Here is a 26,701-nt window from a genome sequence, read left to right as displayed (position 1 = left end):
GTACCCTTTGCCATAAGCCAGTGGGTACACCCTGTGGCAAACCAGACCTAGGCACCCACTCCACGGACATGGGCGCATCCCCAGAAGCATCTCGCACTGGAGCTGTGGCGGATCACAGAAACAAGGCGCTCGGGCTGACGATGGAGCTGCCCAAGCACCCGCTCCCATCGCTGCTACACGCAACCGCCCAGCAGCCCCACGCTGGCACAAGGGCTGGACCTCTGGGCCAGAGCTACAGCCACCGGGCCTCTGGAGCCCTGCGGGAGGGGAAGCGTGGCAGCGGAGGGGCAACGGCGATACAGTTCCACATTACAGGGCATTGCCAAAGTTGTAGCAGTAAAAAGCTCACCGAATCCAGCCCTGTGGGCAGCTTAGGCAACAGATCATCCAGCTTGTGAAACCAAGCTACATTTAGGCACAGCACGGCTGCTGTGCAACTAGGGCTTAAGGGTTTGAGAGAGCAGGAGGAGGTGGAGAAAACTACCAGTGAAGATGCTTGCTTAGAGAATGCAGGTGCCTCCAAGGCACCTGAGAGGGGATTAGAGGATTTGAATCACAGCATGGAAAATGGCAGCAGTTCTTCTAAATGACTTTTTGCCCACCTTCCTCCTGTCCAGATCCCTCTAAATGTCATTACAACCTGCCCTGCTAAATTGCCCTTTCAGGTTTACCTGCACACCGCTAGTTTCCTGAAGCACACCACAGTATGAAATTAATCCATCAGACTTGCACTGTGCTAGGGCTCGGGGCAGAAAGCTATTGCTAGGACCACCACCTCCCAGGGCTCCACACCAACCTCCCTGCAAAGCACACTGCACTCTTGATGCAGAAAGGCATTGCAAGGCATCTGACATCCTCCTAGGTACCTTTCCCAATAACCGAACCACCACCCGCAGCCTCCCAGGCCAGCTGATCACAGCTGGCGGCAAGGAGAAGTTTGAAACATTCAAGGCAAAACCAAAGTCCTCCAAGAGATCAACAAAAACATAATTAGTCCAAGCTGCCCAGTCTACATCTGTCCCAGTGGTACAAGTAACCTGTGGAAGATGGGCTCCCACTGTTTTCAGTCTCCTCTTTCACAGCCCTACTAAAAAAAGGGCAGCTGCTCTCCTATGTGGGTTAGGATCCAGAGAGGGATGTGAAGAGAGGCAGAGGAGCTGTATCCAGGATTCAGAAAAGGGAAAGACACATGAGAAAGACATGTTTGTGTCCCTGTGACAGCAGGGCCACACACTGTCTCCTCTTTCACCACTGGGCAGATCATACCAGACTTTGCTTGACACTTTTTTAGTCTTCTCTCACCATGCTGTGAGATTCACTACAGAAAAGCATGTCACTCAAACAGTGATGGAGAAGTGTGCGTGAGACAGCAGAAAACCCTCTGCCGCAGCACTTGATCTAAACAGACCACCCTCTCCCCCCTTTCCAAACATGCTGCATCCCCCTTCCACCACAGCCATTCATTTTTTCCCTCCGTTGCCCTTCCTGCCAGCACACCCTATAAGCTGCCATGCTGTCACCATTGCCTCCCCACACCACATTTTTGCCACTTTCAATCCTGATGGTGATCCCCACCCCACAAGCATCTCAGCCTCAGCCAAGCGTCTAACAGTTGAGAAGTCCCTTGCAAGGTTAGCTAGCCCAGCATCTCCTCTTTTCTGCTCAGAAGAAACCCAGCTCCCTGACTCTTCAGATTCAGATTCTCCAGGGACAACATCATTTTAAGCACCCTTCCCTTTCCAGGGCAGAAACCACCTTCTGGGCAAAGGCAGCTCGCACTTTATTCCCTATGTAGGACAAGAGCTGGAGGAGCCCTATATTTTCACAGCATTACCACTTCAGTTTTGCAAGCGCAGTTTAACATTTGCTATCTTCTAACAAATCCCAGCACCTTGTCCACACCCCAGTACAGGCTCAATGCTCTTCAGGCTGGCCCCAAGCCTCCCCCTGCCTGGAGCCGCCCCCAATCCCTATGCTAAGAGGGTAACAAAGCACTGCCGGGTGAGCAAGGAAGCAGAATAATCTGCTCCTGCCGTGTTTCAGAGCTGCAATCGCTGTCCGGGGAACATGTTCAGCAGAGATCTTGGGCTGTGTTGGCACTTAACCTCTGCACATGTGTGCAGGGAGCCGAACAGGGCAGGGCAGCACTGCCCACGGCGGAGTTCAGCAGCCAGCTGGCCCTCATCGCTGGAAGCGCCTTACTCACAAGCCTTGAAAGCTGACCACATGCTGGTGGGTGCTCTCCGTCATTAACCAGCTCGTGCTCCTGGAGAGGAGGCTCCCGAGCTCTCCGCAGCGCTTTCTCACGCCTGCAAAACAGGCTGCCGAGCCCTCTTTGCTATTCTGCCCCCATCACATCCTGCTGTCCCCAGAGCACTGCCAGCAGCACAGAAAACCGCACAGAAAACCCAAAACCTCCAAGTTGGCTTGTACGACCTGGGTAATGTGACCTGCTGACAACTTAACACGAGTGACAGGAAGCCTTCTGTGCAGAATCACAGCTTTCCTTCATTCAATCAATTCATTAATTACAAGAAAAACTCAACCCAGATAATTTAACCCTTTCATTTGAAGACCCCAAAGCCCTTTCACAGGATGGCCTGTAGGTAAGTGTCAGAAACAAGCAGAGAGCTCTGTAGGCAAGCTCCAGCAAAGCCCCAAACAGAAGTCAGCTCTGAATGTAGGGAGGACAAACTGAAGTTCAAGGGGTCCTCCTCCTAGGAGACAGTCACTTTGACTCCCCTCTCCCTCCAGGAGTCAGCACCAGAACGCAGGGGTTGTTCCCGCAGAAACGCAGCCAGAGCGCGGGGTAGCGAAGCTCTGCTCTAGCTCTCAGCTCCAGCAAAGGGCACAGCAAAAGCACCGAGTTACCCACCCTCACGCATGCTCGCAGGTACCCGATTCAGCACAGATAAGCCAGATTTGCAGACACCCATTATTTACATTGCCTAAGCTTTGGGACCTGTTTGAGATGGAAAGGGTCAGGGACACTAGAGCTGGCTGACCCGAAGGAGACAGGACCTTCAGCACAGCTCCAGCAGAAAAGGCATGTACTTTCACAGCACCAGGCTTCCACAGGTTTTGAAAGTCTCTCCACAGCAGTGTTTCATCTTCACGGCCCAAATACCTCCCTGCAGGATGAGTAGCTCCCAGGTCCAAGCTATTGGTACCCAAGGTCCTGTGTTCTGCAGCCAGGATTTGCAATAATTTCACCTCTGACCACAGAGCTTTGCTCCAGAATCTCACCTTTCTTTTTTAAAAGATAGGACACTTGTAACCTTATGTTTGTACAGGGATCTCTGACATTGTAAATTGTTCAAGTATAGCTATACCATGAGCTGTGATGTTGCATGGAGATACTAGAGCCAGCCCCATCAGAGATAACGAGAGTACTAGAAGCAGTCTGGCATGGAGATCTCTACTCCACACAACCTGCAATGTAGACATACAATGAATATTAACAGTGATAATGCTTCACTGCTGATCTTTGCAAAAGCATCAGCCAATTCAATAAATGCCCTAAGAGAAGTGACCTGTGAAACATAATATAAAGCTAAACAAACCAAGACTTTACAATCCTCACAGCAGAATTATGGAGTCTTACCACCACACTTGTTCTTTTTCAGTTTCCTCTATAGCTGTTCCACGTTAGGGACATTAAGTCTTTTCTTATCTTGTGACAAACTTTGTGTAGTGGAATAATATAAGGGACCCCTTGACAATCCAGGTGGCTGATTCTTTGACACGAGCCTAGACTAAGTATTTGGTGAGTAACCTAGATACAGAACAGGGAAGGAGGAACATGACCAGCTACATGGAGGAAACTTACACAGAGTTTGAGAACCTGATTTTATTTATAATCATCATGATTAGGGAATCAGGATCACTTTCAATGGAAAGAGATCTCCTAGGATGATGAAAATTAAAAAGTGCTCTCGAGAAGCCATTTTTGTGTCTTTGGCTGACAGCCTTGGTAACAACATCTAGGACAACAGATCTGGTGTCCCAAACTGCCTAGATAAAATTGAGAAGATCTTTGTTGCAGGGGAAAAGACAAGCATCATCCAGATTTGTTTTCAGAAAAAATGACATGTGGCTGCTTTATAGTTATGGTGAGACACAGTGCATGTTTTTGCAGTCATCTGACATAAAATGCATCTGAGCTTTCCACTGTGAAACATCTGGAGAACGCCAAAAGATTTTTCTTAGCACTACTCTGATCTGAGAAATCACGTCTGCCGTATTTGTGGCCTCCAGGCATGGAAGTGCCATCTGAAACATGAACATAAGGTCTGTCTAGACTCTGCAAACAGTTTGAATAAAGTCATCCAGAGTTTAGCTAAGAACATTTAAAAGAAATTAGCATTAGGGGCTGGAGCAGGTCATGCTCCAGGGAGAAAGGAGAGTGGCACGTTATCCTGCTGGGATGAGAGGACTTGCTCGGGAGAGGCAGCTCTGCTTGCCTGTGGCCAGCCAGGAGCTGAGCTCCACCTTGCATGGAAAGTGCTGTGCACCCAGCTGGGCTCCTCCCTGCTCGCTGCCTGTGCCACGGAATAAAGATCCATAAAGTTGTGAAGCCAAAAGGCACAAGGACACAAACATGGCTTAGCTCCAGCCACAGAAGTTACTCCTTTTAGTTCTCACTCCAAAGCCCAACTATACACACAGCTGAGACAGCTCCGATATTTTTCTTAGCTAAGCCTCTGTCATGGTTCCTCGCTAAATTGTGTGAGGGAAGAGCAGCCTCAGTTCAGGGATTTTTCACAAAAGACCACTTCTCAGAGAGCTCATTCTGCAGGGGCAGAGCAGGGTGCCTGGAAGAAGGTGAGACATCTCAGTATGGTTGTCTCTGAACTTGCTGTCACCGAGTGGCTCCTTCCTCCTCCGGCCCATCCCTGGGCTGGACACTGGCCCTCCCTGGTGAAGCTCCTGGTCTTTTCCCAAGCAGGGCCAGTGGTCAGCTTCCAGGGTAGGAGTGGGTGAAAGCAATTTACCTATTGGAGAAGACTCAGAGCTCATCCCTGATTTCAATTCAGGAAAACTCCAGGAAAAGGAGGGAGAAGGGGAAATGTTTGTCCCAATGGGTAAAAAGAGCTGAAGTCCTTTCCCATAATGGATGAAAGGCCTCTCTGATGGTCTGACCACAGCATCTCACCATGCTCTTCATCCAGATCCAAATCATACTCCTGTAAGCCTTCAAAACATGTTTACCCATACCATAACACCAAGACAGCAAAGTGCATGCCATCGTCCTCCACCACGTGGTTGTTGAAAAGAAAAGGAAAAATGTTATCTGCATTACTCATCTACGTTAGCCGAATTCCTAAAGTGCCTGAAATACTCTCCTCACCTGGAGAAGCTTTCTCATGTTGGTCAGAGGGCATGGGTATGTGCATGGGCTTCTGAAAATCCATGTTGCTGTGCCTCAGGTCATATATCACCATCCACATCCTTGGCCTCAGCCACCACTGGGAAACTACAAGGTACACCAGAAGTCCAACAGCTCGTCTTGATCATGCCCTGCCTGGAGCTAGATACTATTCAGGCATTCTCCAGCCCTTCACCACCAACACCCAGGCTACAGGTACCTTAAAAAGGCCAGACAGACAAATCACTCCCCCAGGAGTGGCTCCATCCTTAATTTATCCTGATGCCCAATCAGAACAGGTACAGAGAGTGGATGCCAATTAGTTTTGCATTTAACAGAAGATAAGCTGCCTAGGGTGGCATACATGCTGACCAGGACAGAAATACCTTCTGGGTCATCGTTTCTGGCCAGCGTGCAAACAGCAAAGTGGCAGAGGGGAGTGACTCAGGGCCAAGTTAAGGCAAATAGCATGTAGTTAACTGGGAACCAGGATTTCAGTTGCTTTGAGTTGTACAGTTAGTCATTGTCTTAAGTACTCTTTAAGGACACTGTAACCTTAACGTTATTTTCACGAGCATGTTTCTTAATGAAAATGAGGGCATAGAGCAGAATTCCCAATAAGCTGTAATTAACAGTTCCACGTTGCACCTGTGCTATTCAAATACAAAGAGAAAAATATCTGCTTAAAGGCTGACAGTGGCAAGATGCATCTCCTGTGACAGTGTGAAGGAGCCAGGAAAGTCTTCAGAGATGGTTAGCCAGGATTCAGGACACTCCCTCTCCCCCCTGGGAGACGGTGCCATTGACCCTCTCTGAGCCAGGTACCCCACCTGTCTGCCACCGCAAGACTAGATGCAGCCTTAGTGAGGAGTGGAGTTACAGCAGAATCAGGCAGGAGCTATCAACAGCACCAAAAAATGCTCTGAATTCATGCACCCATCGTGCAATCTTTTAAAAGTGTAGAAACAGAATAAATATTTAAGTAGCAATAATTACATATTAATACAACTTATTAACTAGAAGATCCACTTATAGTCTACCTGATTCACTTTATGACCCTGACATAAATTTTCGCTCTCCCTCCTACCACTTTTCTTAACTCCATTTCTCACCCCAAATCATTTGCTTCTCTTCCTTGCTGCTTCTTTTCTAGGGCACGGATTTATTTCCCAGCTTTATGGTAAAGCACGTAGCACTTTTTCTGGTGCTCAGAATTAATTAACAATAAAATCTTTTTATTACGATCTGATGGCAATTTGCTCTCCTTTATTGGCAGCCCATCACAGCGCCGACTGTGACCTGAACTGCAATTTAATCCTCATAGAAATTCAAAGCTCTTACTGCTCAATGTAGCTACCAGGTTAGTGCTCATAACAGTCCTCTTGGCTGCAAAGCAGAAGCAGCTTGAAATGCTCATCTGGCAAAAAGATGAAACTTCTGTCTTCCACTACAGAAGAAATCCACGTGAAAACACGACAGTCTGGGAAATAACCTGTGAAAGATATCCCACCTGGTTTCTCACACATCCTATAAACGGGGCTTGCACCCTTCACAGCAGACTGGGTTTGAGTCGAGTACAACGAAAAATGCTTAACTTTCCTAAAAGTCACAGCACTGTATTTGTTTTTGAAGCGCTCTCGCTCAAAATAGCCTAGGCAATTAATGGAAAACTTTCCAAAACTTTCCAGTCCTGGCACTAAGCATGAGAACCTCCAGGCTGAGGGGAGGCCAGAAATAGGAGCCATGGATCCAACAACTTCAGAAGCACAGCCGTGCGCCCGCAGCGAGCCTGGTCCCGTAACCTCGGCCTGCTGGGCTCGAGATCCATATCTCCAGGTGGCAACTGGAAAGTATAAAAAAGCCAGGGAAGGGGTTGGAGTCCATGGGACATCAGGCATCCCTGTAATGTCAGAAGCAAGATCCAGGCAGATCAACATGGTATTAAAGATTTATCAGCCTCTACCTTTTCTATCTCCGTTGTATTGGAACATCTTTACTCTCAGGGAAGCAGGCGAAGGGGACTTCAAGGATGGCAGGAATATTTATTGAAATGACAGCCCCGATGGAACTGCAACCAATAAAAACCTCTGACCTGCAGCAGGCCAGCAAGCAGCTGCATCAGTCAGGAAGACACCAGGGTGCTCCATTGGGCAACACACAGACAACTCCATCAATACCACACCATTTCTGATTTAAGAATACAGTACACAGTCTGAGCCTGGCAGATTCACTTTAAACAATGATCCAGGTATTGCTAAGCTACCACAAACATGCCACTAACTTGTTTTGAAGCTCTCACAGAAACAGAGCTGCTGTCCTCTCACAACTTTCATTATAAAGTCATCCAGCATGGGAATCCCTTGCACTGGGATCATGCAGGTCCGGTGGTTTTGGATGAGAAACCCTCGGCAGTGACGGCTCTGCCTGGGAAGACTTGATGATTAAATCCCTGCACAAGTCCAGCCCCGGCAGGACAGGGCAGCAGCCCCTGTGCGACATACCTCCCCCTCCTCGCTCTGCCCTTCTCAGTCGTTTTGTCGGGGTTTCAGTGTTCGCATTCAGTGCTTCTCTCCCACGTTGGGGTTAAGCACCGAGGCAGCGTGGGAGGATAGGAAAGCCAGGCTGACCTGTGCTGTATCACAACCCAGAATTAATGAAGCACAAAAAGTATGACGACAGTCGGGCTGGCGAGAGAAGCACTGGCAGGAACACCTCCTTGAAGGCGGCTGGGATCTCGGCACAGGTACACGTAACCTGTTCGGCAGCAGGCCTGCCTTAGACTGATGCTGTGAGCACTCGCCTTGGCTGAAGGTGATGAGGATTTGAGGGCATTTTCTTTAGGGAACTGAGTTCACATCATCCTCGTTTGGTACCTCCGCACCTGCAAGACCTTTCCAGCCCTAAGCCCTGTAGTAGGCACACGGGGCTCCCCGATTTGCAGATCAGGTCCCACAGAATGAAAAGAGATTTGGAGGTGCAAACTTAAGGACAGAGTTTTCCTCTAAAACTCCCCAGTGCTGGTGCTGGAGCTGACAGCCTCACCATGAATACACCTGACACCAGGGCCTATCTATTACAAAACATCCCAAAGGACTGCTAGAAAATGCAGCGTTTGGGACATAGTTAGCAAAAACTTAAGTTACACTTTACTGAATGAAACCAACAGTTTTTGCCCTATCGCCCTGTCTCCAGCAGCAGTCGCAAGAGATGCTGTCTAGGGACAGCTCATAAACTTGACCCCTTCCTGCGGTCTGTGCCCCTCATATTCCCCTGGGATACCTGCCCCTCTTGTATGGGATGCAGTCCTGTTATTCCCTATAGGGTCTGTTTATGGCAATGGAGCTTATACATTCACATATAGCTCTTAATCTCTTAACAGCATCTGCTTCCACCACCTCCTGTGACAGCAAGGTCCAACACTTCACTACACGTTGCACAACACCACTTTATCCTCTATGTGTTGTAAAAGAACATCTTACACACCTCACCAAGTGCCCCCTGGTCCCCAAGCAGCGGGATTTGGAGCATGGCACTTCTCCATCCACCCTATCCATTGCCTCCATGCTTTTTGCTCTCTCAGCCAGCCTGCCCTTCCCCAGATGGAGGAGTCCCAGATTTCTGTCTCTCCTTGAAAGGTAAGGTGCTTCATCATTAGGAAGCCATTTTTATGATGTGTACTGTATAATGAAGAGATGTAATAGAGATTACATTTGTAATAGTAATAGGGAAGGTCAGGTTCATGTTCTTTAAATATTCACATTTTAGGACAAACATTTCCCCCCCCAAAGGTGAATGCTTTAGAAGTGCTGAACACAATGACCTCTACCACTTTTGCATAGGAGGGGGGATGGGAATTATGAAGTAAGAAACGTCACTATTCAAAAAATGACCCCTCATTTTTGCTCATAATTGTCTCCAGTACCAGAACGCACAGCTTGGCAATGAAGAGCTGTCACTATGGGAGCACAGCAGACAGAAAAAGGAGTGAGAAATGGGAGAAACTGCTTAAGCCGCTGCAAGTAGAAGTGGTACTCTTTCATTTGAACGCTTGCATGTCTGCAGAGATGCTCGGCACAGCACTGCAGCATTTTCAGATGGAAAGATATATCATTGCATGCACATATATGCATGCACATGTGTTTCAGAGCCTTAGATTAGTTTCAAGCCTAACTGAAGCATGCAGCAGACACTACTTTCTGTGGTGCTGGCTGAAGACGAGGAAAATGTCTCCCACAGGAGCTAAGAGCCATTGCAAGCTTGACCACTTCTGTTTGAAGGTCACAGCAAGATCAAAGAAACATGCCATCTCTAGCAAATATGTAACTACTTGCACATGTAATTCCTCTACAAATGTGTTTGCTGCAATCCCTACAGAGAGAGGATGAAAAAGGCTCTGTACAACAATTATAATCACATTGCTTAATAGCATACTGAAGAACACTTAGAGTTTGTTTTAACGCAGTAAGATCTATATGGACAACACTAAGCACATCAATAGGAAAAGCTTTAAAGCCCCATGTACAGCTGTGTGCTATCTCAGCCTGCAGACAGTTATACTACCATGCATCAGCGTGATACTGACCTTCCCTGCTCCGTAGCCTGGCTTTTTCCTCCTTCAAGGAGCCAGCTCAGCCAGGCAGGCTCCATCCCAGCCACAGCTAGGGGCAAGCTTGGGCCCCACCGCCGGAGCACCTCAAACACGTGCTGGGCTCTCATGTGCCACGCTCCTGCCCTGGCTGGGTAGCAGCAGCCCCTGTACCCGTGTCCCCAGGGGTGGGAGGCAGCTCTTCCCCACCCAGCATCCCCAGGGGCAGCAGGCACAGGGGGAAGGAGGCACCAGGTTCCCTTTATCATCAGGTGCAGGGAGGAGCTTGATGGGAGGACAGCTGTGTCTCGTAGAGTCATTTGGTCCCTGCCAAGCTCTGAAGAGGGGTTTGCTTTGATGGGTTTCCAGCCTGCAGGGACTTCTGCAACCTCACCAAGATAATCCAGGATAAAATAGATTTTAAATAGATTTTATCCAGTTTATTTTTTATTTTATCTCTTCTGCTCTCCAAACATCACATCCTCACTTGTCTCTGAAGGCTGTCAAAGAAGCAGCTTCATTGTGTTTGGGATTTGCTCAGTCCAAAGATGGGCGGCTGCTCAGACCTCAGCGGTGGCAGCTGCACCCTCCAAGCTCCGGCCCACCCAAGGCCACTCTTGCCACCCTCGTGAAAGTCAACTTTGAAGCCTAACTTTAAAATTCACTTCCCATGTCTAGGCTTTACAGTATCTCTCAGGGCATTTCTTTCTCTTCCGGTTTTTGCAGTGAGACCAAAATCCAGATTTGAGGCGGCTTGTTGTTCAAGAGGAAAGATCCAATTTCATTAGTCTGCTCTGAGCAGGGGTGCCAAGAAGAGCCACACTTCATGCCTCTCAGCTGGGGCAGAGCATGCTGCAGCTAATTATTTTCAAGGAACGGCCTGAGATTAAGCCCTTCCAGTATTTGCAAGGAAAAACCTGCTTCTTACTCTTACAGCATATAAATAACAATATTTGTCAGAAAGGAAAAATGGGAAGAGATGGAGAAAAAACGACACATGGACATTTCCAGTGGATGGGAAAGGAGGCTCATTCTGTGTCTCAGAAACTACCCTTGTAAATTGCCATTTTTGAGGTGCTTTACAACAAAAGCATCTATAAATCAGAAAGCCAGCTGCTCTCCCCTCCTTTGCTATCTCTTCTTTTTCTTGCAGAGGAGTTAATACACTAAAGCTGAGCCTGCCAGGTATAAACTTATCAGGGCATTACGGGGGTTTGGATTTGGGACTGAAGAGGGTATGGTTTCACTCAGTACAAAAGCAGGGGTCAGATATGAAGGTAGAACTGAGATTTCAAAGAGATGAAGGTTTCCTCCATGTGAGGGATATGGAGAGATGGTCAAACCTGAGGTGTCAGCACCTGTGAGTCCCCCTGGTTTCGGAACGTACATGCACCTTTCCTATGGACCTCAACTCTCTGGAAAGGAGAAGCTCAGTCAGCTGTACCCAGGGAGGGTTACGTGTTTCATCCATAGGCAGACCTATCTCTATATTTTAGTCCACTCATCACATACCACACAAAAATCTATTGTGAACCCTCTCAGGCCTGGCTCTTTACATATCCAAAGGGATGGAAATTGCTTGCACAATGCCGAATCTGAGGAGGACTGTGCATTACTGCAATACAACACCCAAGAGCCAGCTTGAAAATCTAGGCTTTGTCCCTGGCCAGCCTCAGCCTCCTCTTTTCACTGCTAGAGATCAGCCCTCAAATAGGCAGACGTTCCCTTTAATGATGTATAAATATGGGTCTATTTGACCCATATTTATCTATATAAATAAAAAAGGATTGATTTGAAAGGATTCTGCCAGCCACATACAGGTGAAAGCTATCTCGTTAACACAGGCAGGCCCCTGGGAGCAGCCATGGGGCTCCATCACCATCGCCGGGTGCTCTCGCCTCCTGCGAGGGAAGCCCACGTCCCCAGGGTGAAGCCGGGTAAGTCCATGGCAGGGAGCAGAGGATCACTTTGAAGGACAGGGGCAGCAATTCTCAGCCTGGCCTGAGCCAGGATCCCTTCTCAGCAGCTCCCAGCCAGATCCTCTGCCAGGAGCATCCCAAAATGTTTTTTGTCTGTTCCAGGGGTGCTTCAGGAGATGGACCCTGCACAATGCACCAAGAATTGCCCTGGCTTTAGCTGCTTGTCTCTGAGGACATATGACAGCACATGGCCCACCAAGTGGAAAACCGGAGCTGGAGGGACAGCATGGGCAGGCTGGTGTCGGCTGCCGGACACCCCTTACGCACGGCCAGCGACCTGCTCCAGCATGGCCGTGTCAGCTTCTGTGCACTTGAATTTGTTCCTCCAGACCTGGGCTGAATGCCACTTTTCCCACAGCAGTTTAAAGGACAATTTAAGTGAGTTCAAGCCTCTCTGCTTCGAGCTATGTCTTAAATTGATTTGAAAGCATCAAACGAAAACAGCTTAAGGTCTGCCCCATGACTGCAACAGCTACAGATTTGTGTGGCCACGATCTCACCACTGCCCTTGCGGCCTTAGCGTTCACCCGAACCTGGAGGAGACCTGCGCCGACCTGTGACCAGCTCACACAGTGATGAAGTGCAAAACGATATGATGGCTCTGGGACAAATCCATCTCCTGCATCCCTTTGCAGGGCAGAGGTGAGACGCTGTCAGAAACACACAGGTTTTCTTCAGCAGGTTGCATGTGCGCCAGAGGCAGGAGAGCAGAGAGGAGGGAGTGAAACACAGTAAGGGAAGATGGACTGAGTTAAAAAGAAACAGATGGAGAAGGATGGAGGTTTGCAGGACAAGATGGAGGACAATCATCACACTCAGGAAAGAAAAAGCCCGAATCCTTAACGGGCAAGGAGAAGCAAACGCTACATTTCTTCCCATCTCCCTCCTCCTGCCTTCTCCTCCTTCAGGTTCTTCATAGCCCCTGGATCAAAAAAAAAAAAAAAAAAAATAGCTAAGAATAATCAGTGTAATCAACAACGAAGGAAGAGAAGTGTTTTTTGCTTGCTAGCAGAAAACTAGCCCCGTCATTAAGTAACACAGGTTGACAGCCTTCTGTGATGTGAGGAAGTGGGAAATGAAAAGTCTGAGCCAGGAAAGCTGAGAATGACGAATAGGAATCACAATGAAAAATACCTGATGGATCTGGAAACTGAAGTCCAACCTCCCAGAGCCTCAGAGTGAGCCACAACAAGAGACTGCTCGCCAGAGGAGCGATTTTGGGGGAAGCCAGGAATTCCTCAGCCAGGTGTCCCATGCATCGCAAGGAAAAACCAGGAGGCTGTTCCTCTCATGGGCACACTCAGCACCACCCTGGCTGCTTTGGGACAAGCCTGCTGGAAAAAGGAAAGAGTCCAATTACCAAAACAAGGAAGAAGAGGGAAAACAAAAGGTGGATTGCTCTTACTGCAGATGAGGCAGGACAAAACCAGGACAAAAAGGTTGGTGAATCTGGGGTACTGTGGGAGAAGAATAAAGATGACAGAGGATCTGGCTATTATCTGAGGAGCAACTAGAACCATATCCATCTAAATCTGAACTTATTTTAAGTCATCTGCAATAGAAATGATTTGTGATGGTATCAGACTGTTAGGTCATTGCCCATTCATCATGAATTGGGACTCATCCAAATTTCATGCGTAGTTAGGCCACCAGCCACTACAGTATAAATAACAAAACTTGGAGTTCATTTTTGGGTCCGATGCATTACTTTCACTAATAAAACATTGGAACCAGCGACCTGGCGCTGCCTCCCATGGACCGAACTGAGGCAGACTGTGCACGTTCATCCAGGTGCCCGTTTTTTTTTTTGCCCCCAGACTAAGCAGAAGTCAATAAATGAGCTACAGCCAGCACATTGAGATTTAGAAGGGTTTGCAGGTACCTCTGATTTTGTGCCTCCGCTGATTTTGTCATTTCTTGACCACAGCTCACGTGTCATGCTTTGGTGTGGATTCATTAAAGTCAGGAGTTCACAGCTTAGAGCAAGATTCAGAATATAGTTTATGGATGCCAGGGAGGTCAGAAACGAAGAAGTGGGACAGACAGACACACCTTAAGGAAAGCACCTTCCTCCCCTCTCTGAAGACCGATCAGCTGCAGCTCTGAAAATCCTGTTCAGCAGCTTGGTCTCCTTAAGATGCCCCAATCTCACTCTTTTTCTGGTTTTTTTTCGGCCCCCAAAACCATTTTGCTGCATTTAGGGACCATTTTTTCCAGCAACGTTACACCATTTCCAGCTACGCTGCGTCTGAGATGCAGTGCCCCACCACCACCCCACCTGCTGAAGCCTGAGCTCAGCTACTGGGGCAGCCGCAGCCCTGCCTAGGGACCTGAGGGTTTAGAAATGACAAGAACAGACTTCCCCACAGGAGCTGTCTGAAGCAGCAGCGACGCATTTCCTACATTCATCCTGTGTGTTTTGGGTCTCTTGATGAGAAATTAACAGGGAACAGGAGCAAAAGGTGAAATTGTGAAGTCCATAATGACTGAAGTGAGAAGCAGAGGCGCTTAGTTCCCCAGCACTGCCTCTTACCCCTTTGCTCCTGAGCCAGGCTGGCCCCCCATGCTGTGACAATCTCCCACCTCGGTTCAGGGACACTCCAGTGCCCAATTCCTCAGCAGGCTCCTTTGTACAAGTCTGCTGGGTCGCAGCAGGGCTCCAGGCTGCCAGCAGTGCATAAATGCACCTAGCCAGGAGCCTGAGGCGAGGACGCACAGATTTAATGCCTTTTATTCTCTGTTGTCAGAAAAAATGTAATTTACTCACTACATGTTTTCACTGTTAAAAGAAAGAGGAGCTTGTTGATACACAAGTAATACTGCTTTGATGCATTGACAGCGTTAAACCAGTGCAGCTCCCTCTCCTCACGATGGACACAGCTGCCGGATTTGAGGCGTTTATAGCTCTGCATTGCCAGGGGAATGAGCTATAACCACATAACAGACCTTCGCACCCCCCTTCACAGCATCAGATCAAATTTCGGTTAGATAAACAAAAGGACCATCCAAAAATCCACCCCTAATCCAAACAATAATTAATGCCATATGAGCGAGGTCTAAATTTCGGGCTATCATGATGGAAATAGATGCATCCAGAGGGTCCTCTTCAGACAGTCTGTAGTAGCTTAGAAAATAGGTCACTTGATGCATCTCAGTGGGCATTAATAGGCAGAGCTAGTAAAGACCATTGACATTTAAGTACTTCACTGCTGAAGACACAGCCGTGGTGTTCCTCAAGCCTGAAGAGATGATATCTGCTCAACTGTCTCCTTGCCGCTATTGTCCATCTCCCCAGCTGGCTCATCATCAAGGTACCTTACATGGGTTTTGTTTGCACAGTGCAGCTGTTGATGGGCAGGCACAGTTTCAGCAGAGGCAATAAGGAGTACAAAAGCAACTTGAATCCCTTCTTTGACTCCTCCATATCAAGTCTGCAGAGCAGCAAGGTTAGCATACGTGTAGGGGGAGTTTCTGCTCCTCTGCCACACATTGTAATTGCAAAGTCAGGTTACGTGTCTCTGACACCGTTCCCCGACATCTTTTTATGTCACTATCACCACAATGCACTGACAAATTAGGAGGGAGAGTAGAAAAGCCCTTTTTGCCTTATCAAACCAGCATACCTAGAGCACTGAAGTCTTTGGGGTTAAAAGATGCAGAATAGCTTGCGTAGCTTACCACCACATCGGCCTGAACACCAGCGCTTCATTCCACAGACACCCTTACTACATTTACCACTACCGCCTGCATCTCCCACCCTTAAAAGAAATTAAGAGCCAGCTAGAGAATAGAGTACTTCAAAGCTGTATCCCTGTGAAGACTTTGAAGCTCTTCCTTGTAAAATGCTCTGTTAACTAACCGATAGACCCTTCACGCAGGAGCCTTTCTGGAGCAAACTGAAGCAGTGTTGTTATCAATCAGGGTCTTTCTGCCCCCTCTTCAAACTCTAAATGCAGTTTGGGAATTTGTGTTGGTAAAAACACATGTGGCCACTTTAGCTGACATTTTTTCAGACAGTCAACTCATTGAGAGTCAACTCACTGCCGTGTATTTAGAGAGGGGAAGGTGAAATTAAATCCTGCTGACCATCCAGCTCATCCCCAGCAAGGCAGGTACTGATACATGTCTTGGTGATAGGAGACTTGCTAGAAAAATTCTGCCTAGCTCTCCTCAAACTGCTACAAGAAATACCGATCAGTTTTCACCCTGAAAAATATGAAGTGTGAAAAACAAACTATCTAGGGAGAACCAAGCTCTCACTACTGACCACTAAGGTCAGAGAAACTGTCATGAACTAACTGGACTTTGGCTTCAGTCCAGCACAGCAACTCCTACGTCCCAGTCCTCGTCCTCATGGATCACTCGGGACATTTTTTTGCAGTGTGCCCAACACACAGCACCCCACGGCTTTTGGAATCCCCTTCAAGTTGATTGTGTTTTCCAGGCTTCCTCCTTCATCTTTGTTCAGGATGTAAGTATAATCCTGTAAGGATAGAAGTGAGAAAATCATGCTGGTTTTACTGGCATGTATTTCTTATCTTGAGTCCAACACAATTTGTTTCTTTGTACAGCACCACCATTTAACTTCCCAGGAAAAAAACAAAACAAACCAAAACAAACACCAAAAAAATTCCCCCAACAAACTCACAGGGATTTATAGAAAAATAAGGCTGGTGAGGTTACTGACTCCACTGTCTCCCCTAAGTGAAGTTCTGAGATTTTAAAAAATGAGTGCTTATTTAGCAAGAGAAAGTTTGTTTAGGTCTGGAGGTCTGTTTTTTTTATTTCTTCTCAAGGGAGCAGGGATTTTTGGAAAGCCACTAGGTTGCATTTTTCAAAAAAAAAAAAATCCTCATTTGGCTCTTGTGTCCTTTTTTGAAGCATTTGACTGGAAAAGCAAATCGTGGTGCTAACACATAGTGTGAAGAGCGAAGGGGAGGGAACACATGCCAAGGTCACCTCCTCAGCAGTAGCAATGGCAAGCTTCACAGCAGTGATATAAAACCTCCCTCTGATACAAGATACCACTCACATCTACTTTTTAAGAGCTATAAAAATCCAGAGCAGGCACACATTAATTAAAGCAGTTGAGAGAGAAGCGCTGCGTGTCAGTCTTGGCAGCGGGTGACTGAAGGGCACATAGCACGTGTGGGAGCAGAATGCCCATGGACAGAGTTAGCTAAAATATTTCAGTTTTTATCAGCTCCAGGTTTGTCCATGGGCAGCACAGATGGTTTGCAGCTGGGGAGCCAGTCGGTGCGCCTGTAAGGAAGCAATGTGACCTGTGCCATAAAGCAATGCATACCATAAGGAAGTTTTTCTTCATGACTAGCCCAAATCTCCTTCCTTGACATTTAAGTCCATAACCTCCTGTCCTAGCTGGACTAGAAAGCAGACCACAAAAATCCCTCTCTTCTTCACCACAATACTTTTCTTATTTATCTTCTAGTCCCTGAGTTCTTTGTTTCCCCTGAGGTAGACAAACTCAGTTCTTCTGGGCTTTGCTCACAAGCCACATTTCCATGCTGGTGTCCAGTGCACACTCCCGAGCGGCAGGTTCTGAGCAAAATTGGCAGTGAGGAGGACAAGGACCCCTTCAGGCTTCCCTCAGCTCCTTTCCCTCCAAGGTTAGGGCAAGGCAGGCTGAGACATGGTTGAGGTTATTACCCAAGTGCAAACCTGCCAGCTACGGCAATTTCTCTTCCTGTCCCCTACCGCAGCCCGTCATGAGAAATAAGCTTTTGCTATGAATCCCCTGACTAGCCACAGCTGGCGGGGAAACACATCCAACTAAGGGATGATGGCTAGTAGGAAGTCTTTCTGATTTGAACTGGTGATTATTTCAACCGAGTGAAATAAAGGTAACCCTCCTTTTTTAGCTCTTACATCTGTCTGCCTGTATTTACCTTACTTCCTGGCTTCTTAGCCCAAAGTTGCAGCAGGGCTTCCACACTGCTGGCAGCAAAGGCACCCTCCAATGTTTCACTGCACGCTGGAAATCTTGAAAGCAGCGGAGCAGAACTGGGGGCATGGAGCTAACAGGGCCAGAGCCCAGCAGCATGAAGAGTCCTCATGCCCCTTCACAAGGCAAAGAAAAAAAAAAAAAGAGATCCTTGGGTATTCTTCAGGATCTACTATTCAGCACCACTTATGGCTACCGTGCACAGAAGGCACTTGAAGGCAGTTTTCTCCCTCATAACCAATTTGTCAAGAGACAGGCAGTCTAGTCTGATATTTTCCAGGGCTCTTTAAGGATTTCTTAAGTTCCAGTTTTACTGCTTGGGCCAACTCTTCTTCCAGTGTGGGGAAAACATCTGTAAAATGGAGCCGGTCTTTAAGACATCAGCACGGTGCTTTAAGATGTGCAGCTGAACAACATGAAGTATCACTACCCATATACCACAGGAGAACCAGAGGGGAAAAGAAGAGGGTGTAATGCTTTTAAAACATATGGCAAACATTATCGGAACGGCAAAAATCTGACATAAAACTATACACACATACTTTTAGCTCAGATTTGAGCTCTCCATAGCCCTTGCTAGACAAGTAGGGATAATGATTTTTTTTTTCATTCACAGTGCACTGAAAGGGGGTCCTGCTCTCATCTTCACATGCCACCAGCAGTCAGTCTCTCTGCTTTTATTTACAGCTAAAAGTCCTGGACAGAGTCAGGGCACAGAGGAAAAAAGGAAGAGCAACTGGCAGATCTCAGCTGATGCAAAGTACTGTTTGGCACTTTTCAAAGGACAATCAATTGGAAAGGACTTCCTGTTAATCAATATGAAACAGATACACGTCACATCCCCACAAAGCACGCTACAATGTGAAACAGCTTTTTAGAGCAGCAGCTTTTTGTGGAGGGAGTTTGGACATGCAGTTTTTCTCTTCAGCCTGCATTTCTGACAGCTGCCTAGTACCTTTTTCCCCAGGCTTCTCACATTTGTGCTGAGATACATAAATGTCTTCTCTTTCTTGCTCCTTAACCACTTCACAATCTTTCCATTTTTTAAGCAAAGAAAGATAGAAGCCGTATTTTGTATCATCCATAGCTGGCGTTTTTCCTGTACATGGAAACAGTTTCCTGTTATCAGAAGATGACATCTCTATTTTACAGTAAAAGCCTCCATCTTCTTCAGTTCTCTTTACTCCCCCATCTCAGAAACTGAACTTATCCAATAGCTTGCAAAGAAAAATAGTAAAATAAAGATGGTTTTGCTGTTTCCTGTTGACCAACACCACTGAGACCCCAGGGAGTATCACGCTGGCTAATTCAAGATGGAAACAAGCACTTTGATATAGTTAAGTGGGAAGAAAGGATGCAGCATTAACCTTGGTGTAGAAAATCCTTGCCACAGCTGCCTGCTCTTCATGGTGGAATTCACAGTGATAGAGGAATCTGTTTTGAATATGGGAAATTGTGTTCCATGCATGTTTATTTGGCTTTTGGGTTTTTTTTCCCCTTACTAAGCTTAACTATGTTGGCTCCCTTGCATTACCTTCCCTACCTGTAAAAGCATTTAACAAAACTCCCTTGATGCGGGGCTAATACAAGAGGGCACACTGCGGCTCCCTTAATAACTCACCGAGAAAGCTGGATATGCCTTCTTTGCACTTACCTCAAACCGCCTCTCCCTTTCTCCAAAACAATGTACCCCTGGGGGGGTGGGGGGGGAAGCCCTTAGCCAGTAACACAGCACTATGCAGAAATGAGAGAAAAGGCTTTAAAATGGCCTGTATTCACAAAGAAAATCAAGGGGAAGACAGTTTGTGTCAGACTATGGGAATGAAGGCGGCAGTATACGTCTGGATGACTGTGGAGGCCTGAAGGAAGGAGGAGATGAAGGAGCAGCAATGGGAACTGACCTACTGGTTCAGACTGGAGGTGCCCCTAAATCAGTACAGAACACTGCACACTGGCGAGGGCTCCTTGTGACTCCTTATTACAGAGGCTCCCTATTGTGGTTTAACCCCAGCTGGCAACTAAGTCCCACCCAGCCGCTTGCTCACTCCCCAATCCCCTGTGGGACAGGGGAGAGAATCAGAAAAGTGAGAAAACTCGTGGGTTGACATAAAGACAGCTTAATAGGTAAAGTAAAAGCCACGCATGCAAGCAAAGCAAAATAAGGAATTCATTCACTGCTCTCGATTGGCAGGCAGGTGTTCAGCCATGCAACAGCAGGATAGCTTCCCATCCCTGACATTAGTGAATACCAAACAGAGAAAAATGCAAGAAGCCCATGGGGATATGTTGTCTTCAGTCCTGTCAGTCATAGATGTGACAGCTGGGACCTTTAAAGACTGTCAAAGGAGGGAAATCAAGGCACTCCGAATGCCAAGTCTGTCCACAGCATAATTAACATGTCATGTATGGTCTGCTCAGAAACGCAGCACTTGCTGCACTTCCAACTGCCAGACTATCAAAAATGCTGCTTGGCTGGTAATTCCTGCACCTTGAAATAATGTCTGAGTTACTGCAAAGCCAAGAAAAAGGCAAACTGTAGTGTTTGGGAAGACACAAATCAGTTTGTAGCCCATGGGGGAAGGAGAGCTAACCTACTGCAGAGGCTGTTGGTACTCCTGCTCCAGAGGACTGTCTCTGGAAACACCTACCCACCCAGTCGTATGGTTCAAAAAGCACACCCGTTTCACATGGGCAAAACACCTGAAACAAAAAGGATGGAGGCAAGTTCTGCAGGGAATTCATAAACCAAGACAGGTTTGGAGACCTCAGCAGCTGGACCGTGCTCCCCACTAACCTGCAAGAACCAGTCTGAGGCAGGTGACCTCAAGTGCCAGGTAAAAGGGAAAATTTCTCTCCCCCATTTCTGGCAGCGTACCTTGGGCAAACTTACAAACATAAAGCAACAAGCAATGGAAAGAAAATCCCCATGTTGTGAAAGCCAGCCTACACAGAGAGGCATGGCAATTTTCTCCCTCTTAAGACAAAATGGATGTGCATGGTTTAGTGCAGGAGGATCCTAGTACAGATAAAATACTTGGGGCAACCTAACCAAATGCTCAGGTTGAGCAAAATCTAAGCTTTTATTTTAAAAAGGTAGATCTGTAACCATCATGACTAACCAACACAACCAGGCCAAGGACAGCACCTGAATCCACCGACAGCCTCAGAACAACAATTCAAGTATACCTGAGCAAACTTGCTATCGCATTCCTTAGAAGTACAGTATTGCTGCCAGCACAGGCTCTTCCACGGCCGATCTCTGACAGATCAATCAGGGAAGGCACTGGAAAGGGAAACTCAGAGCGTGAGGTCCAGGTGTTACTGTAAGGAACGACGGACTCATAAGCACAGGGTGAGACACAGGGAAAGAAGAGAAAAAGCAAGCATGGGAAAAAGGAAAAAAGAGCTTTGATAGTGGTAAGTCTGGTAAAGGAGCAAATTTTTACTGAATGTAACAGTTAAGATGAAGATATACAAGAAAGTTTTATCTATAGACTGGCAGAAAATTTAAAATCATGATCATGTAAAAATAACCTATTTCTGCACAATAAATATAGCACTTGCCCTCCTCTTTCAGGTTGACTTAAAATGATGCAAGTTAAGGATATCTTACAAACAACAAAGAATCTTAAGAAAATATTTATGAAGGAAGTTTTCCTTGCAAATTTCTATTTCTGAACACGTGATTTGGGAAAAAAAAAACAACACAAAACTCTTCAATGATACCACTGACTCCTTAAATTTAGGGGACCTATAGTCCAATTCTTGTCTCAAAATCATTTTCTTGTCTTGACAAACAGAAAAGACAGCAGCCCTGTGGTTCCATTAAACAAGGACAGCTTTATCAGGAGTTCCTGCATCAGAACAAAGGGAGAAAAACCCAAAGCAGAATGAAGAAGTGAGATGGATGCTTTGTGCTCCTGATCATTGAAAAGGAGTTTCTGAGCCATGCAAAGAGTTCTCACCACCCTGGTCACATGGCACTAAAGACAAGAGATAGCACTATCTGAACACATGCTCAAAATGCTTTGGAGAGAAATGGTTATATCCAAACTGCTGCTGTAGACAGTAGGTTCTTGCTGAGATTTATAATCAGCTGTGTGAATGAGCACAGAGACAGAACACATTTGGCTAGATCCGTTTTTGTTAAGACCTGTCAGTGGTACAGGAAAGGAATAAAATTGCCCTTATAATGAAAATGGTCTCGTTTGCAGCTCTGTGATTAGTATTTTATCATGAATCTTTGATTCCTTGTGCTTGGGCTGCTACTGCCGCTTCTCTGGGATGGCATTAATGTACCATTTCTCCATGGCTCCTACTTACCTCAAACAGTCTCCGCTACAAATAGGTTTTTCACCCCTGGCCTGTGAAATTTCTTGAATTATCTGTAAGTGATTTTCAGCCACAATCACAGCAGGTCCAGGATTCTGCCCAAATGTTATAATAAAATATGGGTCAACTGCGCTATATGCAGTAGTGTGAAGTATGATAGGGGTTTTACTGAAACTTCTTTATAGAGACCTATAAAAGTTGAGCATAGCTTCATCATTCAAGAGAAGCACACTCATCTCATGCAATCAAAATAATCAAAAGTGATTTCACAGAAAGGAGTATGTATTTTTAAAAAGTTATGCTTAACTAAGGTCTAGCACCAGGCAAAAAACCATGAATATTTAAGAAAGTCAGCAGCACATTTTAAAAAAACAACAGTAATAATTAGCACACACTAGCTTCTATTTTCAAAGCATTTTACAAAAACATGAATTAATTAGGCCTCACAACACCCTTGTGAGATAGTTAAGTATCATTAGTCCCATTTTAGAGACAGGGAAACAGGCATGGAGAGAGTACAACCTGTTCACCACCCCACACGTCAAATCCAGGAACAGAACACCAGATTTTCCAGTTTTCTGCCACACGTGGTCTGACCTCTTAAAAGATGCTGGTCTTTAAATGAAATTTGTTTCCTCTCATCCCTTTTAAGACACTTGACCTCATTTCAGTCTGATATGAAAACGTACTCGTCAAGAGCTATTCATGATAGACAAGTGGAATTAGGAAAGAACATTTTTTTATAGTCTGTGTGTTGCTGGAAGCTGTTTAAGAAAAGACTTGACATCGGTGCTTCCATACTGCCAGAGTCAAAGAGTGTCACTTCTCATCAGGCATCTGCCACCAGGAAACTCACTGAGGTCTATCTGCAGTGCTGATACAGCTCAGCATCTGTGAAAAAAGGTAAGGTTCCTTTGCCCCTTCTAAACAAAGAATTTCTGTCTGGCAGGGAGTCTTCTCTGAGGAGAACTCATATGAGTACAACTGCACTGAAAGCATAGAAAGACTTTTACCAGGAGACTCTCAAGGTGCAGCCAAGGGCATAGATGTATCTGTCAGAAAACCTGGAAGTCACAGAATCATAGAATGGTTTGGTTGGAAGGGACCTTAAAGACCATTCAGTTCCAACCCCCCTGCCATGGGTAGGACACCTTCCACCAGACCAGGTTGCTCAAAGCCCCATCCAACCTGGCCTTGAGCGCTTCCAGGGATGGGGCATACACAGCTTCTCTAGGCAATCTGCTCCAGTGCCTCACCACCCTCACAGTGAAGAATTTCTTCCTTGTATCTAATCTAAATCTTCCCTCTTCCAGTTTAAAGCCATTGCCCCTTGTCCTATCAGTCCATGCCCTTGTAAAAAGTCCCTCCCCAGCTTTCTTGTAGGCCCCTTTAGGTACTGGAAGGCTGCTATAAGGAAATGTTCATATATTGTGCTCTGCGTTAAGAGAGATGGTCTGGAGGCATCAGACATCCTGGGGGGTAGAAAATAACTCTCCATAGTCACTTTGAGAAGACAAGTTCTCTTGCATTGAACTAGTCAGTGACACACTAGGATTAAAAATTCCAAACCACCTGAAAATTCAAGTCAACAGATTTAACTCTATAAAACACCAAATCTGGCAGATCTACTGCCACCTGTTTGCAAACCCAGGCCCAGATGTTAGTGGAGACATAAAAATAAAAACAGTCTTTCCACCTTCAGTTACATATGTCCATTAGACACTATCTAGCGTCCAGGAAGTTAGTTTCACGACAGCTTGATCTGAAGATCCTCCCCGTACTTTCGGATCAGCTTCATGTGGTTATGGTCCACTGACCATTGCTCTGGGAGGTGCTTGGGCTGCATGCTGTCCAAGAAATGCTGTCGCCAGCGTCTCTCCAACTGCATAAGGGAGCGCAGGCCTCCTTTAGCAAAACACTGTACCACCTTCAGTCCATGTGGCATGTAGCTCTCATTGCAGATCCTGCCAGGACACAAGCAGAGTTTATTTTCACACAAGCCCGCTGTCAGACTCTAGATCTGTCTCCACTGAACAGCAAGACACTGAAGATACTTTCAGCTGCAGACTTTAATTACAGACACATGGTAACCTAACCAAGAGGCAGAGTTTTAAGCTTCGCTTCAATGCCAGAGTGCTTTCTGGAACACAGTTACACTGGGAAGCTCATTCCTCTGAACTGAGAAAGTGTTCTTCTTTTATAGCAATACTAAACAAAGCTCTAAAGGTCCATTACAAGCTCCTCAGGAGACAGACAGCAAATTTCTCAAGGCAAGAACCACATGACACCCCAGAGCCTCGATCCTGCCACTGAATTCCCTGCCTGGATAGGTTCTGAGTTATAACACTGGCACATTACAAACAACAGTGAGCATAACAAGGAGAAAATACTGACTTCATGCAGAGACCAGACAGTAGTTAAGAAAAGATATTTGGGGAGGCTTTGAGAAAGAGGAGAAGAGACTTCCAATATGATTGTCTTTCAGTCTCTGCCCCTGATCTGTCCTCCAAAAGAAGTATAAAATAGTGGAGGGGAAGGTTATAACACTGGCACATTACAAACAACAGTGAGCATAACAAGGAGAAAATACTGACTTCATGCAGAGACCAGACAGTAGTTAAGAAAAGATATTTGGGGAGGCTTTGAGAAAGAGGAGAAGAGACTTCCAATATGATTGTCTTTCAGTCTCTGCCCCTGATCTGTCCTCCAAAAGAAGTATAAAATAGTGGAGGGGAAGATGGAGAGCAAGAACAGAAGGAGATTGCTGGAATAAAGAGGGGAAGAAACAAGAGCTGCAGTTCACAGACTGCTGCTGGGTTGAGGGGAGAAGGGAGTAAACAAAACCAAAAACACAGTAAGAAATGTAGAGTGTGCTTGCCTGTTTACAGCCTTAAGCTACAGCACAAACCATTTACCTTCTTCCTATCCTTGCTTTCTAGTTAAATGTATCAAAGTACTATAAATCCAGATTCTGCAGGCTTATACAAGTGATAAAGTTATGCTTTTAGAGGCTCATTTTTCCTGCGCAGATCAACTTCTAGTAGTCTCAAATTCAGACACTCCTTAACTCGACACCATTATTTTATGGAAGATACATCAATATCCCAAGGAGTCCAGCAATGGGTTTTGTCTTATTTTCATTAAAAAGCTTTGCAGAGGGGAAGTCAGCATGTGTGATCCTCAGCTCTGCAAATCCTGCTGGATTTTATTTTATTTTGCTGCAGTAATGTTTACCCAAGGCTCTGTGTGTAGACAACTTTTTGTTGAACCTCTGTGCCAACAGAAATGACTAAAATGTTACATCTACTGATGGGCTGCTTGTACCTGGTTTCCAGACCAGCTGCTTCCTGGAGAATCTCTTGGGTAACTGCCTCTGTGTTAAAGAAGTCCTTGATGCTTTGCAGAAGTTCTGCCCTTCGGGGGTCAGGCAGACTGTCTGCATTCAGCAGGGCTCGGGCCCCTGAGCGCACCTGCCTTCTCAGAGGGTCCTCCAGCAGACGCACCCCTTCCTCGGAGCCGATGGGGGCACCAAACTCCTCAGCCAGCTGCTGCTTGAGATGGTTGTCATAGTAATTGGAGATGGCATGGCAGGAGGTGCAGAGCAGGAGCACGTCATGGGAGTTGTGGTCCTTCATCTGGATGGGGAAGTGTCTTCGGTATTCGTGAGGAACAATGTTCTTCCTAGGGAAGACAAACCAGCCAGCTCATTACATTTGCCTGGAGCTGCTACTCCCCAGTTCCTCCTCTTCCTGGCCCACAAAGGGTCAACCAATACCAAAAATCCAGGAAAACAAAGATCACCGGGGTCATGACCCTCAGTGCTGCAATATGTTCTGCAACTTCTTTTTATTTGTACTTCTCTCCAGAGATTTCCTGCGTTTCTCTTTTTTTTCCCTTCCAAAAATTCATCACTTTCAATTTAAAAAAAAAAAAAAAAAAAGTGATTCAAAGTGATTCATACTGTAAAAAAAAAAAAATTAAGCAATGCACTATGAGAAGCTGTCCTGGTTTGACTAAAACAGGACCAATTCTCTTCCTTCAGTTAAGTTAGTTCTAAGTAACTGCACTTTCTGAAGCTGATTACTTGTTTTGCAAACAGTGTCTGCTTTTAGAGTTGATGGTACTTGATGTTTGTAGTTATTGTTAAAGCAGTGCGATTGTTACGCAAAAAAGGGCCCACTTTTGTGCTCGTTCCTATGGGAACCAAGGACACTGTGGCCTCTCTGTGGCCCATGGGTGGGGAGAAAGGGTCGCACCCACAGAAAGTGGGTCGCACCCACAGAAAGTTGCAGATGGGACAGGTGACCAAGGACTGACCAAGGGGGTATTCCATCCCATACAGGTCATACTCAGTATAAAGCTCAGGGATGAGGGGGTCAGGCTCTTTCTTTCATGGCCGGCACCCTTGTGGGACCCCACTCATACTCCTGCCTCCAACTCGGATCCGTGTGTTCCTGAATTCAGTTCCCATCTGC

The 26,701-nt window shown here is 46.4% G+C and overlaps 1 protein-coding gene across 1 annotated transcript; it reads right to left on the bottom strand.

The window, feature by feature from the left end:
* Window positions 1-23,639: 23,639 nt before the first annotated feature.
* Window positions 23,640-25,907, bottom strand: LOC104165348 (exonuclease 3'-5' domain-containing protein 2-like; the record flags this gene model as incomplete). Its single annotated transcript, XM_009704945.1, has 2 exons — window positions 23,640-24,190; window positions 25,551-25,907. Coding segments are annotated over 2 exons (574 nt in total), but the record flags the coding sequence as incomplete, so codon positions are not given.
* Window positions 25,908-26,701: the final 794 nt, after the last annotated feature.

Source organism: Cariama cristata, unplaced genomic scaffold, assembly GCF_000690535.1.
Source record: "Cariama cristata isolate BGI_N322 unplaced genomic scaffold, ASM69053v1 scaffold29687, whole genome shotgun sequence".
In the NCBI taxonomy this organism is placed as follows: Eukaryota; Metazoa; Chordata; class Aves; order Cariamiformes; family Cariamidae; genus Cariama; species Cariama cristata.
Note: the sequence above shows the minus strand (reverse complement) of the source record. Positions and strands in the feature narration are given on the sequence as shown.